Raw genomic sequence first — 15,738 nt, forward strand, 5'->3', positions numbered from 1 at the left:
GGAGAGTAGGAGGGATCATGCCTTCCCCAGTGCTCGCCAATATAATTTCACATTCATTTTCCGTATTCAGGTACCTCATGCCCTCAATCTGGTGCTTTGCTTTTTGATGTGTGCATGCAGTGGTGAAGTGCTATGCCTATAGGAGGATAAGAACAACTGTTCAGGACTGCTCTGCAGGGAGGAACAGTTGCATAATAGGGGTGGGAATCACCAGAGGCCCCACCATACAATATTATCACAATACTTATGTCACAATATATTAATGCGATTTTAAATATATTGCGATATATTGCAATTTATTTCATCATTTTTTTCCAACTACAAATTATTGCCCCAAAGGAAAACTTTGTCAACATCCATTTTATCTAAAAAGATAAATTTTAATTAAATGTTCATTACATAATTTATTATTTAGTGATTGATTTATTAAATGATTCTTCTAAGTAACAAAAAGTTAAATTCTCATGTGCAATTTATATAATAAAAGATCAGTCCTTGGCGTCTGTGTATCAATACAGTATTGCCACAGAAAAAGAAAAATATATAAATTTATATTTAATAAATACATACTACGCTGTATTGATTTTTTTTTTTTCACCCACCCCTACTTAATAGCCCCCTTCTAGAATACGTACTGTATGTATTTGATTTTTTGGCTATGCTAACAGCATGGCTCTAAGTATGCTCCAGACTGAAATATCTCAGGTAATAATGCATGGATTGCCATGACATGTTGTGCAGACAATCATGGTCCTCAGAGGATGAATCCTTATTTTGTTTTTATTGGACTGTATTATATTGAACGGTGGTTTTTTTTTTTTTTTTTTTTTACTATTTTGCTTCTCAGTATATGAATGAGGTAGACACAATATTCGAAATAATTCGTTTATTATTTGTTATAATCAAATAACTATTTAAAAACAGACAACTATGTACATTTCCGGATGATTACTTTTAAAGTCCTTAACACAGTTCAAACACATGGTCAAACATTGAGCACAGGGATGTCAAAGAGGTCACAGAGGCCTTCAGTCTCATCCAGATTGTAGACATATTCACGTTCAGATGGAGGCGGAGATAGACGGAGGAGCGGAGAAAAAACTAAAGAGCAGAGTCAAACGTGATTAATACAAATACCAATATATGATAGATATGAATATATATATATATATATATATATATATATATATATATATATATATATATATATATATAGCCAGGTAATAAAGTGCAATTACCTTCAGAGGACATAAGCTTTGTGATCAGATCTGCTTTCATTACTTCTATAAAATGAGGAAAAGCATACTTCATACATCCGCAACAGTCAAATAAACTGACATTAGAATTTACTTAAACGACAATTCTGGCGCAAAATGAACCTAGGGGTTAATAACATATATGTACCCAGTCGACCGTTCTCTGGGATATGTTTTCATGCTAATCGAATGTGTATTTATCTTGAAACAAGCTAGCGTGAACCGGTGATTAGCTGCTAACGCTACCTTTCGGGGCAGAGGGTAAATTGCTATTTTATACCACTAACAAGGCTCAAACTAGCACCACACTTCCACTGTAGCATAATGAAGGTCCCTACGTGTAAACCGAAGCATTGAGAACTTTGTAAGTGTATAGACAGTTTATTAAAAAGATAGATTATAAAGACAGTAGCGTTCATTTTTACATTCGGGCACCATCTTGGAAAACAGTCATGACAAGGGGGTAAGCTTCGCTTCAGAACTCGAACCTCCTATAGCGCCATTTTGATGCTACCAAACGATCACCTCCCGTTAGCATTCCATTGACTGCCATTCATTTTGACGTCACTTTGACAGTGAATAACTTTACATCTGAAGCGTTTAAAGACTCTATTTGTCCATTGTTTATTTCTAAAGAAACACAACAATGTATAAAAGGCTCCATTACCTTGTACCTCACGTTATGGCTCCGTAGCAGACATTTTTATAAAAAGAGGCTAACGATTGTGTCATAACCACGCGACTTACTGTCGCATAGTAGAGGAATTACCGTATAGTACAGGAGAAGCTCACAGGCAGTTTTGACTTACATTAGCTGTTTAAGTGTAATTACTAATGTTAACTATCATTTTAGTGATCAATAATTAGCCTGTGCCTATGTTATCTCCTTACATATACCTACGCTCTCCGTCTCTGCAAGATTGGGAATGATTGAGATTTCTCTTGGCACAGCTACCAGAAGACTTACAACTTTCAGACACGTTGCTCACGGCACATTTACATCGTCTCTCTCAGTTGGAGGCTGCGCAGTAACGCTCAGCGCTCACCGGAAAAGTGCTTCTAACGGCCTTCACTGGTCTCCGTCCAGAGCAACGGGATCTGTTGGTCCATTCTTATATACTGTCTGTGCGTGCAACCAGTAACCAGTAACATAGCTCAAACACAGCGTTCGTGATTTGACTGGTCATGACTGTTTTCCAAGATGGCGCCCGCATGTAAAAATGAACGCTATTGTCTTTATAATCTATCTTTTTAATAAACTGTCTATACACTTACAAAGTTCTCAATGCTTCGGTTTACATGTAGAGACCCTCATTATGCTACCGTTGAAGTGTGGTGCTAGTTTGAGCCTTGTTAGTGGTACAAAATAGCAATTTACCCTCTGCCCCGCCCCCGAAAGGTAGCGTTAGCAGCTAATCACCGGTTCGCCCTAGCTTGTTTCAAGCTAAATACACATTTGATTAGCATGAAAACTTATCCCAGAGAACGGTCGACTGGGTACATATGTTATTAACCCCTAGGGTCATTTTGCGCCGGAATTGTCCTTTAACATTAATAAGATATAACAAGGGACCTACCGTTGCTTGGGTGTAGAAGGTCCCGCAGTTCTTTTGCTAAATCTGTAACACAGATTATTTTTTTTTTAAACATAATGTAACACACATGTAAAAGCCCTAAGCACCAAAAGAAACATGCACAAGGCACAAAAACAAATTGTGAGCATGCAAGAAATAATCAAGCACATAGAGAAGACCACAGAACCAGCAACCACTGTGATATATAACCGATAAACTGTTATCAGTAAAGGAAGAGCTTGACGTCTGTTGTATATCCTCCTCATTTCATATCAGGAGCACGACACTAAAAGCCAATTTACCAGCAGTAATGTTGTATCGACCGGTTAATCAGTGTTATAAATATATACAGTGAATAAATTGTAGGGCTGGGTACCAAATTCAATACTTTTAGGCAGTTTTAGGTAACTACTTTACGCACAGTGACGCCTCATGTAGTAGGAGCTGAAAAATAAATAAAAAGATTTGTGCCGTAATGTTGTAATTTCTTTTTGTTTTTATAAAATTGGTATCGAAATATTTTGAACGACACCCAGCCCTTAACTTCACATTTAATCCACTGTTTTTAATTGTTTTGAGATCAATCTGGCAAGGGGTCAAGTTCAAGCTAAAATTGAGCTTTAGGTTTCTATTTCGACAAAAACACACTTCAGAAATTGTACAAACTACAACACTCACATTCAGATGCATCAGTTCTGTGAGCCTTCATACATGATGACCGAAGGAGCTGCCGCATGTCCTCCGTGTCCGTCCGTCTAGATTTGGTGCCGTGTTTGGTATTAGCTGAAGCCTGACATGGGGCGATACTGCTTTCTGTCTCAACTGAAGTGGACATGGCTGGTTTGGCGTTCCGTAAAAGTTCTTCTGGCGGTGGGACTGGCAGTGCGACAGGAACAGAGCTGACAGAGAGTTTGTTAAGAAGTACGACATCTATCGGTCCATTGACGCTTTTCAGATGGATCTGGTACTTTGCTGGGCTGTTCTGGACCTGAAAGAAGATGTATGCAGTGAGTGCATATACTAAATCATCTCATCTGAATTAAAGAGAGCAAACTAAGAAGAAATGACAGTAGGTTCCAGTGATGCAGGACTTACAGCTTTGGGAATGGGAACATCTAGCTGTGTGCCAGATGGTGCTCGGACTGCCAAGAGATTATGCCCTGGAGAAAGAAGTGAGTAGATATGTTTTCAAATGACAATAATTCAATCTGGTCTTATATATTAAAAGTAAGAAGAAATGTTAGTGGTTCTTTTTGCCCCATGCTAAACAAACTGCAACAATGTCAGCTTGTGGTGAGCCAAATGCCATCATGAACTTATACAGCTGTTGATATTAGTCACTGTTTCTCAAACTGTGGTACAAGTACCACTGGTGGTACACAAGCTCCCTTTAATGGTACTAGGATGCAATCTCTGATATATAAAAAAAGTGAGAAAAATTCATTTAAAAACAATACTATAGAAATACTACAAAATGTTCAATTATAGTAGTTAAACTATGATCAGTTAAAAGTAATTTAAAGTAAGTGTTTGTTTAAGTGTCTTATGTTTTGTTTTGATATTAGCTTGCTATATAGTTACGTCATGAACGGAGTGCGCATACATCCATCATTAGTTACGAGTAGGGGTGGAACGGTACATGTATTCGTATTGAACCGAAGCGGTACGGGCGTCACGGTTCGGTGCATGAATTTACACAGAGAATACACAGTATAAAAATAAATAAAACTTGCGTGCAAATTAATTAATGTAATGCGGAACTACTGTTAGACACGCGGGTTCTGGAGACACCTAATATGTAGCCCCGTCTTAGCTCTGAAGCTAGCTGAGCTCCACCCCGCATATGCAGTTTTTTGTCAGGTCGACGGTCCAGTGAGTGAGTCAGAGATAGCAGCACTAAAGGACGGGTATGGCGAGTGGTGACGATCCACAAGAGTTCCCCGCCGGCCTCTTAAAGGAGAATTCTGGTCAATTTCAACACGTAGCTCTGTTGTTTGGAAATTTGGAGTGCTGTCAATAGCAAGAAAAACTAAAACAATCGGTGCTGCCTACACCGTGTTATCCTCCTGCTAGCGTTAGCACCCAACAGGCTTAAACAGGGCAAGTTTTAAACGTGTTTTTAGCCTCTAAACATGCTCGAAATGTCATTACAAGTGCCTACCCATGAGCAGTGATTCCTTCCAAGGGAACACAGCAAAATGACATTTTGAGCATGTTTAGAGGCTTAAAATACATTTAGAACTTGTTAGACTTGTCCAACTTCTCCTCCCTACAGTGCTTAACCAGCCTTTAGATACACATACAAATAGGGCCAACAAAAAAAAAAAAAAAAAAAAAAATCACTGAAGCAATCGTAATTTACATGTCATCTTCAATGCGCCCGTATTCACTCGTATTGCTGTATGCACTCAACCCTCGTTACAACATGCCATCCCGTCCACATAATTTTTTGTTTGTTATTATTCTATGTAACACTCATTGCACTTTCATAAATAAAAAATGCTGTATTTTCAGTTTTATAGCTGATTGTCTTATTTTGTTTACAAGTTACAGATGGAGTCTGGAGATATTGTGGGGTACTTATAGTTTACATCTTCCTTTACATACTTCAGGCTGTTGCAGCTAGCTCATGGGAGAGACTATGACATTAGGTGGTACAGCCTGAGACATGCACAATAAAAAAAAATTGCCTTCTGCATTTTTGTTTTGCTTTTCCCTCCATTGTACCGAACCGAACCATGATGTCTGAACCAAGGTAAGAATCGAACCGTTAATTCTGTGTACCATTCCACCTCTAGTTACGAGCTGTGATGGCAAGATAGTAAGCAGAGGTAAAATGAATGGTTCAAAAACACTGCAGTTGTGGCTTCAAACAGGAACTATTAGGAAGAGAAGTGTGGATGAGGAAGAGAATAGTTTGAGCAGCCCTGTTGAAACTATAGTGGACGAGCACAAGTGTTATAGTCTCTACTTAAGCAGCAGCAGAGAAGTCTCCACAGCACCTGCTAGCAGCAAATGATGCAAAACAGTAAGGAGATATGACTCGAGTTTGAGGTTTTGATTCAGTTAGAGCAGGACGGAGAAAGTAAAGTTACAGCGTGGCTGTGAACAATAAATATGGTTTTTAGGAATAAACCTGCCTCCTGCATGAACTGTCCGTGGTTGAATAGGGTAGGCCTATGCTATTCTATTTTAACGTGGGCCATAATGGTGATACTTAGAGAGCCTAATATTTTCTGAAGTGGTACGTGGTGTTAAAAGTTGAAGAAACACTGGTCTAGGAAAATACACTGAATCTGCAAAACATCAATTCTACAATCATTCTAAAAATTCAACATCTTGCCTGTTCAGAGGTTAAAATTATCCCAACACATTTTTCAATACTGCATGAGGAATAATAGTTTTTAACCCAGATTTATCTCATATGAGTATTTCATGAAAAGTCCCCATTGTCTACGTTTTGGTGTATATTTAGATTTAGATTTAAACGGCCAGAATATAATGTTGTTGTTTTTTTTATCTTGAATTTTGGGGGGGTTTCTACAGATACATCAATCAGTGCAACCCAACAGCAGCAAAGATGAGGAAGGAAGAAATGTGCCGAGGAGATATTCGTCAAAAAGCAGGGCTCGGATGTGTACGTCGCTCTACTGACTCTCACTGCCTCTCTACTTGGATTTTCAAAAATATGCTGACACAAAAATGTACACAAGAGTAACTGTAACTTACCACTGAAGCAGTTGCAGATGTCTTCATGATTCACATAGGTCAGAGTTGATTTGAGTTAAGGTTCAACTTAATTCAACTTATCGGGTAAGTTTGAGGAGAGACCACAAGGATGCTGTCAGTGTGTCAGAAAGTAGCAGGCCTGCATTACAGATATGTTCATTATAAATGATTATGCCAAAGAAAGTACAGCATTTGTGTCATAAAGGAATACAAAATATGAATAAATATGCTAAAAATGCTGTCTGACATCTCATTTTCAGTGCAAATGTTACTTTTAAAGCAGGAAAAGTATATTTCCAAAAAAACAACAACATACATTTCTGCACTCCTTGCTATGTTTTTTGTGAAAAGGATATTCGCTGCAGTCTTCTGTTGTGTTCCTAATGCTCTGTTCAACCCAGAATTTCTGCTGGTCCAACATACATTCCTTCTGCTCCAAGTCCTCCAGCTCATTCTTCAACTCCATCAGTCTGTTGCTTGCCCTGTGGTGTGCATTTTCTCCTGGCATTGTACCCCTTATGTAGAAAAAGCATATGTATTATTTTGTAAGTCATATTTTGCAACACACTCTTGACACACAAGCACATTAAAATGCATGCAGGCCGGACAGGGTTAAGGACTTACTTCCACTTTATAGTGCTCTTGGATACTTTTGCGATTAGACCAACACCCTCCAGCACATTCGTGATGTCATAGATTCGCCTTTTCTGTCCAACAGCCAGGACACTGATAGCCTAAAAAGGACACAAAAGGCCAATTGAGCCTCCTTAGCCTCATCCTATAAAAAATGTTGTTTCACAAATGTCCACACAGTCTATAATCTGGGTGTCTCAGTGTCTAATTCCGAACCCTGCTTTCAATAATAACAATAATAATTAAGCACTTAAAACGTAGCACTCAACATACTTTTCTTGTCTTGAAGATGCACCTACAATGTTGATCACATTTTGTTTCTATGGAGGTTGATTGCACTTATTGACGGTCACTTTTCAGAAAAACAGCTTCTGCTAAATGAATGAAATATAATGCAATGTTTAAGGTCTTCACTGGAATGGAATGTGAAATGAAAATCAGAGAGCAAAGAAAGCTAGATCTGTTCGAAACCAACTCTTTCTTTGTTTTTCACATTTGGTTACAGTACACAGAGACACTAAAAGCTATCAACAGTCACACATTTCTGACAAAGCCTAATAAAATAATACAAAAGTCACAACAGTCTAGAAGAAATCTAAAAGTGTAATTGTATTCATTGTCAAAATATGATAAACCAACATTTCCAGTGATGGGATCAGTGTTGGTCTCGGCTCACTTACCTGTTTGAGGTCCAGCACACCGTCATCAGCTTGTTGTAACATGCTGACAAACCTCGTGGTGAGCATATGAAGGCTCCTCAGACTCCTTTGGTATTTGGGGTTCTGCTGGTCTGGCGTGGCGGTCACTTCGTCTGGACTATTTGGGCTACGTTCAGGATCCATTCTGCTGGATGTGAGAGGAAAACAAATCAACCCGGGAGCCTCCCTGCGAGCTGTGTTGTTTGAATCAGCTGCAGAGAGCCCGCTTCAGACTACCGGAAAGATTTTTTTTACTTCGAAATAAAATCTTGTCAGGGTTTCTCCTTCTTCTACGAGGAGCCCTCGTTCTTTTGTAAGTTTTATATGGATTTGAATACATACTGTGAAAGAAAATTCGGAGTAGAAAACGTAGTCACGTTCGTTTCGTCTCTACACGGCTCGTTTCTCAATGGCGCAGATTTATTATGAAAAGTGTGTAACGTACCTCCGGAAACCCTAACATTTTGTGTATCTCGCACGTTACCACTGTTGCCAACTGTTTTATTTATTGTATAACGTTTGGTTGTTCAAAAGAGCGTCAATGCATGCATACAAACAGACTGTCTACATGACCTCGGCGCAAAGCGTGAAAATTACGAGAATAAAAGGTGTTTACCTGGATCGTTTTCGGGACCAGCGCTAACGTTACAAAGAGTTGCTGCTGGCGATACTAAGCTGACGTTAACAGTCCGGAAGACGACAACTGATAGTAGGCTTTTTCAACTTCAGAAACAAGTTTTGGCGGGCAGGTACATTTATCCACAGTTTAATTCCAATCTAAAGCCAATGTTTATGGCAATGTCCCAACTTTACGGATAGTCCAGCCCCCAATGCTGTGTTAGGCGCGGAATCTTTTTTTTCCGGTAGCTGTATATACTGTACCTGCCTTCACAATAAAAGTCGGAACGTTTGACCGAACACAATAAAATCCTCTCACTAAAATTATGTAAAAAGTTTAAAAGGGCACCCTGGAAGATATATTAACTTATTTGTTTTAATTAATATGTATCCAATCTACATAAGGCTTTAAAACCAGTATAATAACATTCAGAAGTTAATTTGCTATAATTGTTTTATTTTCGGAGATTTTGCAATTAATTAAATGACAAAAAAACCATGCCACCAGGGTTTTTGGAGCCCCATGGCTGGCAGTTTTCTAGGGCAGGAGCCTGCTCTGCTCTGTGAAAGTCCTTCTGAAGAGCAAACATTTTTGTGCTGATTTTTTAAAACTAATATTAGGAATTGTATTTATTTCTCTGTTTGTATCTTTTAAAATTATTTTGAAGTAGCCTAGTTTCTTCTCATTTGTGTTTCCATGTTTTTTTCTGTTCTTTTTCTGGTAAATGTGCTATACTGTACAAATAAACTTGCCTTCATTTTAACAGTTATCTGGCCATCAAACATATTAAAGTATTTCTTGATAACAATTCTGGTTTTCACAAAATGGCGTGCCTACTAGGTAAATAGGTCCCTTTTCACAGAGGACATGTCACAGTAGGAAAAAGCACATGTGCAAATTATAAAATGGATGATATCAAGCCCAGCTGGATAAGGTCTAGGTTTGATACTTGTTAAATTTGTAAAAACATTATTACTTTAACCCTCTAGACCAGTCTGGATCAACAGAAGTACATTTCCAGGATTGCCTGACATCTGGCTGTTCTTGTTGTGTTGCCAGTGAATGATATACAAAGAATATGTTTACAGCATTTTTTATCTAAGTGGGACCTCTTGGGGCCGATTGGTGGGGATATGGACAAAGTAGCCCTACACACAGCGATACACTGGTAAGAGAAATACGTTTAACCATGTATCCAGCTAATTTAAATAGCTCACCTTACTGTATTGTGTGGACAATTAACTTAATTTAATATTGTATGTGGCGTTTTCTTATGCAGGGTGCAAATGTTCCACCAAAACAAGTTCCTTCCTGAGACCATTTTGCAAAGGCACCGTGGCTGCGTCAGGATCTTAGCTCCACCCAAGACGATTGTGATTGGTTTAAAGAAATGCAAACAACCCAGAGCGTTTTTTTTCTCCTATCCTAGAATGTATGTGTGGTGTAGCCAGAGCTGCCAGACCTTACTTCACAGCGCTGTGGAGATTGGTCAATACAGACTACCTAGGCTATAGACTAAAAACGAGTAAATGAACTGCCACATAAACCTCCATTATACAGGGAAAATAATAAACACTATGCATATAATTTTTCCATTTATGTTTTTTCCCATGCACTTCCAAAAACTGTTACTTAGTTCTTTGGGTAAAACCTGATACATCAGTCCATGTTCCAACATTTTAGGAGTTCAACAGTTTGGGAAAGATAATCATAGCATATCATTGAGGACAACATACCTTCCTTTAATTCACCTGGTACATGAATAACCTGAATGCAAATATATCTTTAAGGGTAAAAGCAATTATTCTCATGGGAAAATATTAATGCAGCCTATGTAAATGAAGAAAAACTGCCCTTATAAGAGGGTTTTACAGAATATATAGGCTATATGCCATATCCTATCCTAATTTTAATGTTTTTGTCACTGTAATGATTAATTAAGTTAGCCAAATATCGTATCTTGTGATTATTTTTTGTTGCTTTAGTGTAAGCATGTTCCCTTGAGCTCCACTGTAAATGTGTTCAATAAAAATAAACTGATGATAACTCAATACATCTGCCTAAAGCAATTCATCTTCCTCTCCGTATGATTTGTCTCCCGGGATTTCCGTGATCAGATGCTGCTCACGTGGCCCACAGCAGCAGTCATATGACTGTTCGTCTTGTTCAAGCAGAACAGCCGTTGTGGACGTCGAAGTTACTGCTACAAAGAAGTGATTGGAGTTCAGTAATGATCGCCGGTGGTTTGTTGATGTGTTTGCTGGCCGTGTTTCAGCTCGGCTCGCGGGCTCAGTACGCTCCTGATGAGGTGACCTACCTGCCAGGTATGAAGTTCAAACCGAACTATCGACAGTGGTCGGGATTCCTCCAGGCACGGCCCGGAAAGTATCTCCATTATTGGTAAGAAACAGCAACCGACTGGTTCTCTGCAGCTTCTCAATACGCCTCACAGTGCTCCATCTCAGTTTAGCGTTTAGGGATGTATGTGAGACCATGAGTGTTTAATGCAGTATTTAACCCCGGTCCTGGTCTCCTGCAGGTTTGTGACTTCTCAAAGAGACCCGGTCAAAGACCCTCTGGTGCTCTGGCTGAACGGAGGCCCAGGCTGCAGCTCGCTTGATGGATTCCTGTCAGAGAATGGACCATTTCATGTGAGCATGCTTTGTGCACTATACCTATAAACTGATTGATAAAAGTGACTCTGAATAGGCATTGTTGACTTTCGTTTTCAGGTCAATGATGACGGGGCCACACTGTATGAGAACACATTCAGCTGGAACAAGATTGCCAATGTGCTGTACCTAGAATCTCCTGCAGGTGTGGGATATTCCTACTCTGATGACCAAAAGTACGCCACCGATGATGACCAGGTGAGTTCCGCGACTGCTGACTGACTTTAAAACACTTGCTGCATTTCCATTTCATATGTTCTTCTCTTAGGTCGCTGATGATAATTACAAAGCCCTCCAGAGTTTCTTTGCTAAGTTCCCAAGTTTCACTCAAAATGAGTTCTTCATCTTTGGGGAAAGTTATGGTGGAATTTATGCACCCACCCTCAGCCTGCGCGTGGCTACTGGAGCTGTCAAAATCAACTTCAAGGTGAGATGCTTCATGCAAACCAGTAAGATCATTTACTCAACTAACTACAATTTTGAGGTACTTGTAGGCCTCCTTGACTTTACTATTTCAATATTCTGCAACTTTATACTTCTCTACATTTCATAGGAAATCATTGTACTTTTTTACTTGATTACATCCATCTGATAACTGATAACCAGTTACTTTCCAGGTTCAGATTGAAAATGCAAAACATAATCAACAAATAGATTCTGATTTATAACTATAGAATAAGACTACTGACATTCACGAGCTGTCCGTATCAAGTAATTAAATCTTTACCGGCTGCAACATTAAAATGATGTACACATTAATGCATCAAAACTTTTAATCCAATAATATAATGCAATACATTATTCAAAATTGGGCCATTCTGCATAATGAATACTTTAACTTTTGGTACTTTTAATTTTATTTTGATGCTCATACTTTTGTACTTTTTTACCTAAGTAAAACTTTGAATGTATGACATGTATGAGGAGTATTTATACACTGTCGTATTGATACTTGTAAGTAATAAGCTGACTACTTTCAACTTCTCCGATTTTCTTTTGCTCATGAGCACCATCAACTGCTGAGTATCAGTACCACCACCAGAATGCCGTTTTATGATTGAAGAGGTGTTAGTTTTTGAAACTCAGTAAAGTAAAGCAGACTTTTCTTTTAACTACCAACATTTATCTTGAATCTATTGTTGTTTTCAGGGCTTTTCAGTGGGAAATGGCCTCAGCAGTTTTGCTCTCAATGACCAAACTTTGGTCTACTTTGGTTACTACCACGGCCTTTTTGGAGAAGAGTAAGTAGCACTTTGCTGTGGAGGAAGCTTGTTTGCATTGAGGGAGTATGTTCAAAAGCAATGCCTTCAGATGCTAGCGTGCTCCCCTGGTTCATTCAGCAGTGATGCAACATATACAACCTCCAGTTTAAAATGACACTGAACACTGAAACATTGGACAAAACACGAGACAAACATGAGTCAAAAAGACAGAACTGAAAGATCAGTCATTTTCACAAGTCACATTAAACATGTGACCTCTGATAGTGATTGACTTGTGTACGTTAAAGGAAAAATGTGCCTGTAGTCTGAAGACAAGCTAATGTTTGTATCTTCATTGGGAGGAACAGCAGAGTATTTTCATGTTCACTTCAATCCCTTTATTTACTGCATGCTAGAAATCCAAAGAAAAACATCCCAATTTACTTCTGTGGTTTTAATTCTGCCGGAGATGTAACAGATAGTATATGGAGAACCTCATGCTGTTTTGCAACAAGCCAAGAATTTACTCATGTAGTTGATGTCATTTTAAAGCCATGTTTTATGTGCAGTTTGTGGCGTGATCTGAACATAAATTGCTGTGACAAGGGAAACTGTAACTTTTACAACTCCAGTTCAGAGACCTGCAAGACTCTGGTACGTGTGCATTATTTCTTCATTATTCAGCTCAGCATTTCTGGTGCTACCTTATGACTCATTCAGATTTTACTTTGTCCTTGTCTCTCTTCAGGTGAATGTGGCCTTTGGTATTGTGTATAATAGCGGACTGAATGAGTATGCCCTTTACTTGGATTGTGAGGTTGGCAGAAGATCCCACAGAGGCTACGAGAGGACCATGAGTCACCTGTTTAAGAACTACAAGAAACACCCCCACACCAACAAGGTTAGTGCTGCCTGCCCATGGCCTGTGCTTCAAATTCTTCTTATTGTCTTGTAGTGGTAATGATACAATCGTAAATGAAGGTTTCAGATGGAGTTTCTTCCTCCGTGTCTCTGGGTGAAGTCCCTCCCTGCATCAACAGTACGGCTCAGATTAACTGGCTGAACAGAGGCGATGTGAGGAAAGCTTTACACATTCCAGACACACTGCCACCATGGGACCTCTGCAGGTATGTTGCAGCTAAATAATGAATGTGATGCATCACAGAGAGATACTGCAGGTCTTTCCTTCCTGCTGCTGTCAGACTATACAATCTGCACTGCTCCCAGTGGACCACAGGGACAAAGGACACCGTGTGCGTGCGTGTGGCAACAGTGTGAATATTCCCGTTGTGGGATTAATAAACAATTTTTAATTTTTTGAATCATCCAACGGGTGCTGCAGCAAACGGGAGATTTTAAGGCAAAAAAATAAACTCCTCACACACACCAATTTTAACAGTGTGTGGATTCTACAAACATTTTTAATGCATTGGAGTAGTAGTTTTAGACCATTGGTTCCCAAACTGGGTACCCCCAGAGGTATGCGAAGTGACATAGGGGGTACTAGAGGAAAAAAAAAAAATAGATCATATACAAGTGCAAGGGTGGGGCGTACGTAGGGGTACATAGCTGGAGTTAAAAGTCTGAAGGGGTACAGGACTGTAACAAGTTTGGGAAACATTGTTTTAGACAATGGCACTAGCCAAATTTCTGTTAGAATCCATTGGTTATTCATGTTATTAATTGAAAATGAACCTCTTGAATTGGAGTGACAGTAATTTGTAACTGAGGCATTTCCCTTTCTTTTATGTGTGGAGTTGGGTAGGTAACATGTTGATCATGATCATAATTAACTCCCTCTTCATTGTAGTGATGACGTTGGAGAGCAATACACCAACCTGTACCCAACAGTGAAGGAGGTGTATCTGAAGCTGCTCTCTCTGGGCCTGCGGGCACTCGTCTACAACGGAGACACTGACATGGCCTGCAACTTCCTGGGAGACCAGTGGTTTGTGGAAGACCTCGGCCTGAAGGTAGGAACTTTATTTTAGAAAATATTATAAAAGATGTGTCCCCAAACTACAACCAGATACACTTCTCAATACTACTAAAATGTTGTTCTCAGGCAACCACTAAGTACCAGACCTGGCTTCATGATGACCAGATTGCTGGTTATTACCAACAGTTTGGAAACATCACTTTCCTGACAGTCAAGGTAACCACCACTGTGTTGTTTAGTTTGTGCAATAAAATCATGATTGTCTTTTTTCACACTGATGGTATGGTTTTATATAGTTAAATACTGCTGTCATCTGTGTTTCAGGGTGCAGGGCACATGGTTCCTCAGTGGGCTCCGGGTCCAGCTTTCCACATGTTCCAGTCTTTCATAACAAATGGCTACTACTGAGCCATGATGGAGACTGCTGTATGTAATATACCTGCACTAGTCACTTGTTAGACGGTACATTTTCTCAGGGAAGATGATTTTGGAGGGAAAAGGATTATTAGGGAACTTGTTTTTTATCATCTATATTGTTCAGAGTACCTGCAGTGAAGTGTGTTGAGTATTTGGAGATGGACACATTATGTTATTGGCTTTGCTCTGCATCACCTTGAATTTCAAAATCTAACAAATAAAGTGCCAGCGTTAAGGATGTTTTCATAAATATTGAGCTTATAGTGTAGGAATTAAAACCCTTTTTAGACAATGGCCCAATCCCAAAGTGAGCCCTGAGGACTAAGGACTAAAGACTCATAGACTTCATTGATCTCAGGTGCTAAGAGAGTGAGTGTGTGAGGCCACATGGGCTCAGATAGGTATAAATGGGATTGGGACAGGACTTCACAAGATCACGTTACTGTGGCGACGTTTAATAACAAAGATGTTGCTGACACTTGTCCGGTTTGGGAATTTTCATTTTAAGTTTGTTGCTTTACCAAATTTTTTCAAACTCTTGTTTTACAAGCTGGACAACAGGTTGGTCTGTGTTCCTTGGTTGTGTGTCGTGCTGTTGTTTACCTTAGCAATTTCCGGATTTCCCTATGGTCTCCTCTTCACTTGTATTTCTTTTAAATGTTTTGAACTGCCAGTGACATGGATTGCCAGATGTATTCACATGTCTTTACTGTAGTAATTTATTGGAATCTCACAGGTTTAAGTATTTTCATTAAAACCTGCCATGAACTACATCTTTGTAAGTCAAGTTTTCATTGTGAGACAACGGGGATACATGATTTCTGATTAACAGATGCCTTGGGGGAAAAAAGTGGACATCCTGAAGGTAAAACTGAAGTTTACTGAAAACACTGTAAATCAGTGACAGAAATCATAAATGCGCCTGACATTCACTCATGACCAGACTAACTAGTGTCTGTAGCACCAAAAGGTTAAGAGAAAAAAACATTTCAACACCAA

The 15,738-nt window shown here is 39.2% G+C and overlaps 2 protein-coding genes across 4 annotated transcripts; one reads left to right on the top strand and one right to left on the bottom strand.

Moving 5' to 3' along the window:
• Window positions 1-871: 871 nt before the first annotated feature.
• Window positions 872-8,757, bottom strand: LOC116060546 (transcription factor E2F4-like). Of its 3 annotated transcripts, none has more exons than XM_031314163.2 (10): window positions 8,507-8,757; window positions 7,873-8,035; window positions 7,184-7,293; window positions 6,916-7,074; window positions 6,560-6,603; window positions 3,926-3,990; window positions 3,509-3,818; window positions 2,834-2,875; window positions 1,239-1,280; window positions 872-1,101 (listed from the first exon to the last, which is right to left on the bottom strand). In XM_031314163.2, the coding sequence occupies exons 2-10, from the start codon at window positions 8,032-8,034 to the stop codon at window positions 986-988; spliced, it is 1,050 nt and encodes a 349-aa protein (XP_031170023.1). In that variant the 5' UTR covers window position 8,035; window positions 8,507-8,757; the 3' UTR covers window positions 872-985. The 3 variants fall into 3 exon arrangements, with proteins under 3 accessions (XP_031170023.1, XP_031170019.1, XP_031170020.1); XM_031314159.2 differs by having other exon boundaries at window positions 1,239-1,283; window positions 8,507-8,755; XM_031314160.2 differs by having other exon boundaries at window positions 1,239-1,283; window positions 7,873-8,038; window positions 8,507-8,755.
• Window positions 8,758-10,625: 1,868 nt separating this feature from the next.
• si:ch211-122f10.4 (cathepsin A-like) lies at window positions 10,626-15,512 on the top strand. The gene is made up of 11 exons (XM_031314156.2): window positions 10,626-10,909; window positions 11,049-11,160; window positions 11,242-11,379; window positions 11,450-11,608; window positions 12,331-12,422; window positions 12,953-13,037; window positions 13,132-13,284; window positions 13,365-13,510; window positions 14,194-14,356; window positions 14,449-14,538; window positions 14,647-15,512. Exons 1-11 carry the CDS (start codon window positions 10,659-10,661, stop codon window positions 14,728-14,730), a joined length of 1,473 nt encoding a protein of 490 aa, XP_031170016.1. The 5' UTR covers window positions 10,626-10,658; the 3' UTR covers window positions 14,731-15,512.
• Window positions 15,513-15,738: the final 226 nt, after the last annotated feature.

The sequence above is a fragment of the Sander lucioperca genome, chromosome 3, assembly GCF_008315115.2.
Source record: "Sander lucioperca isolate FBNREF2018 chromosome 3, SLUC_FBN_1.2, whole genome shotgun sequence".
Lineage (NCBI taxonomy): Eukaryota > Metazoa > Chordata > Actinopteri > Perciformes > Percidae > Sander > Sander lucioperca.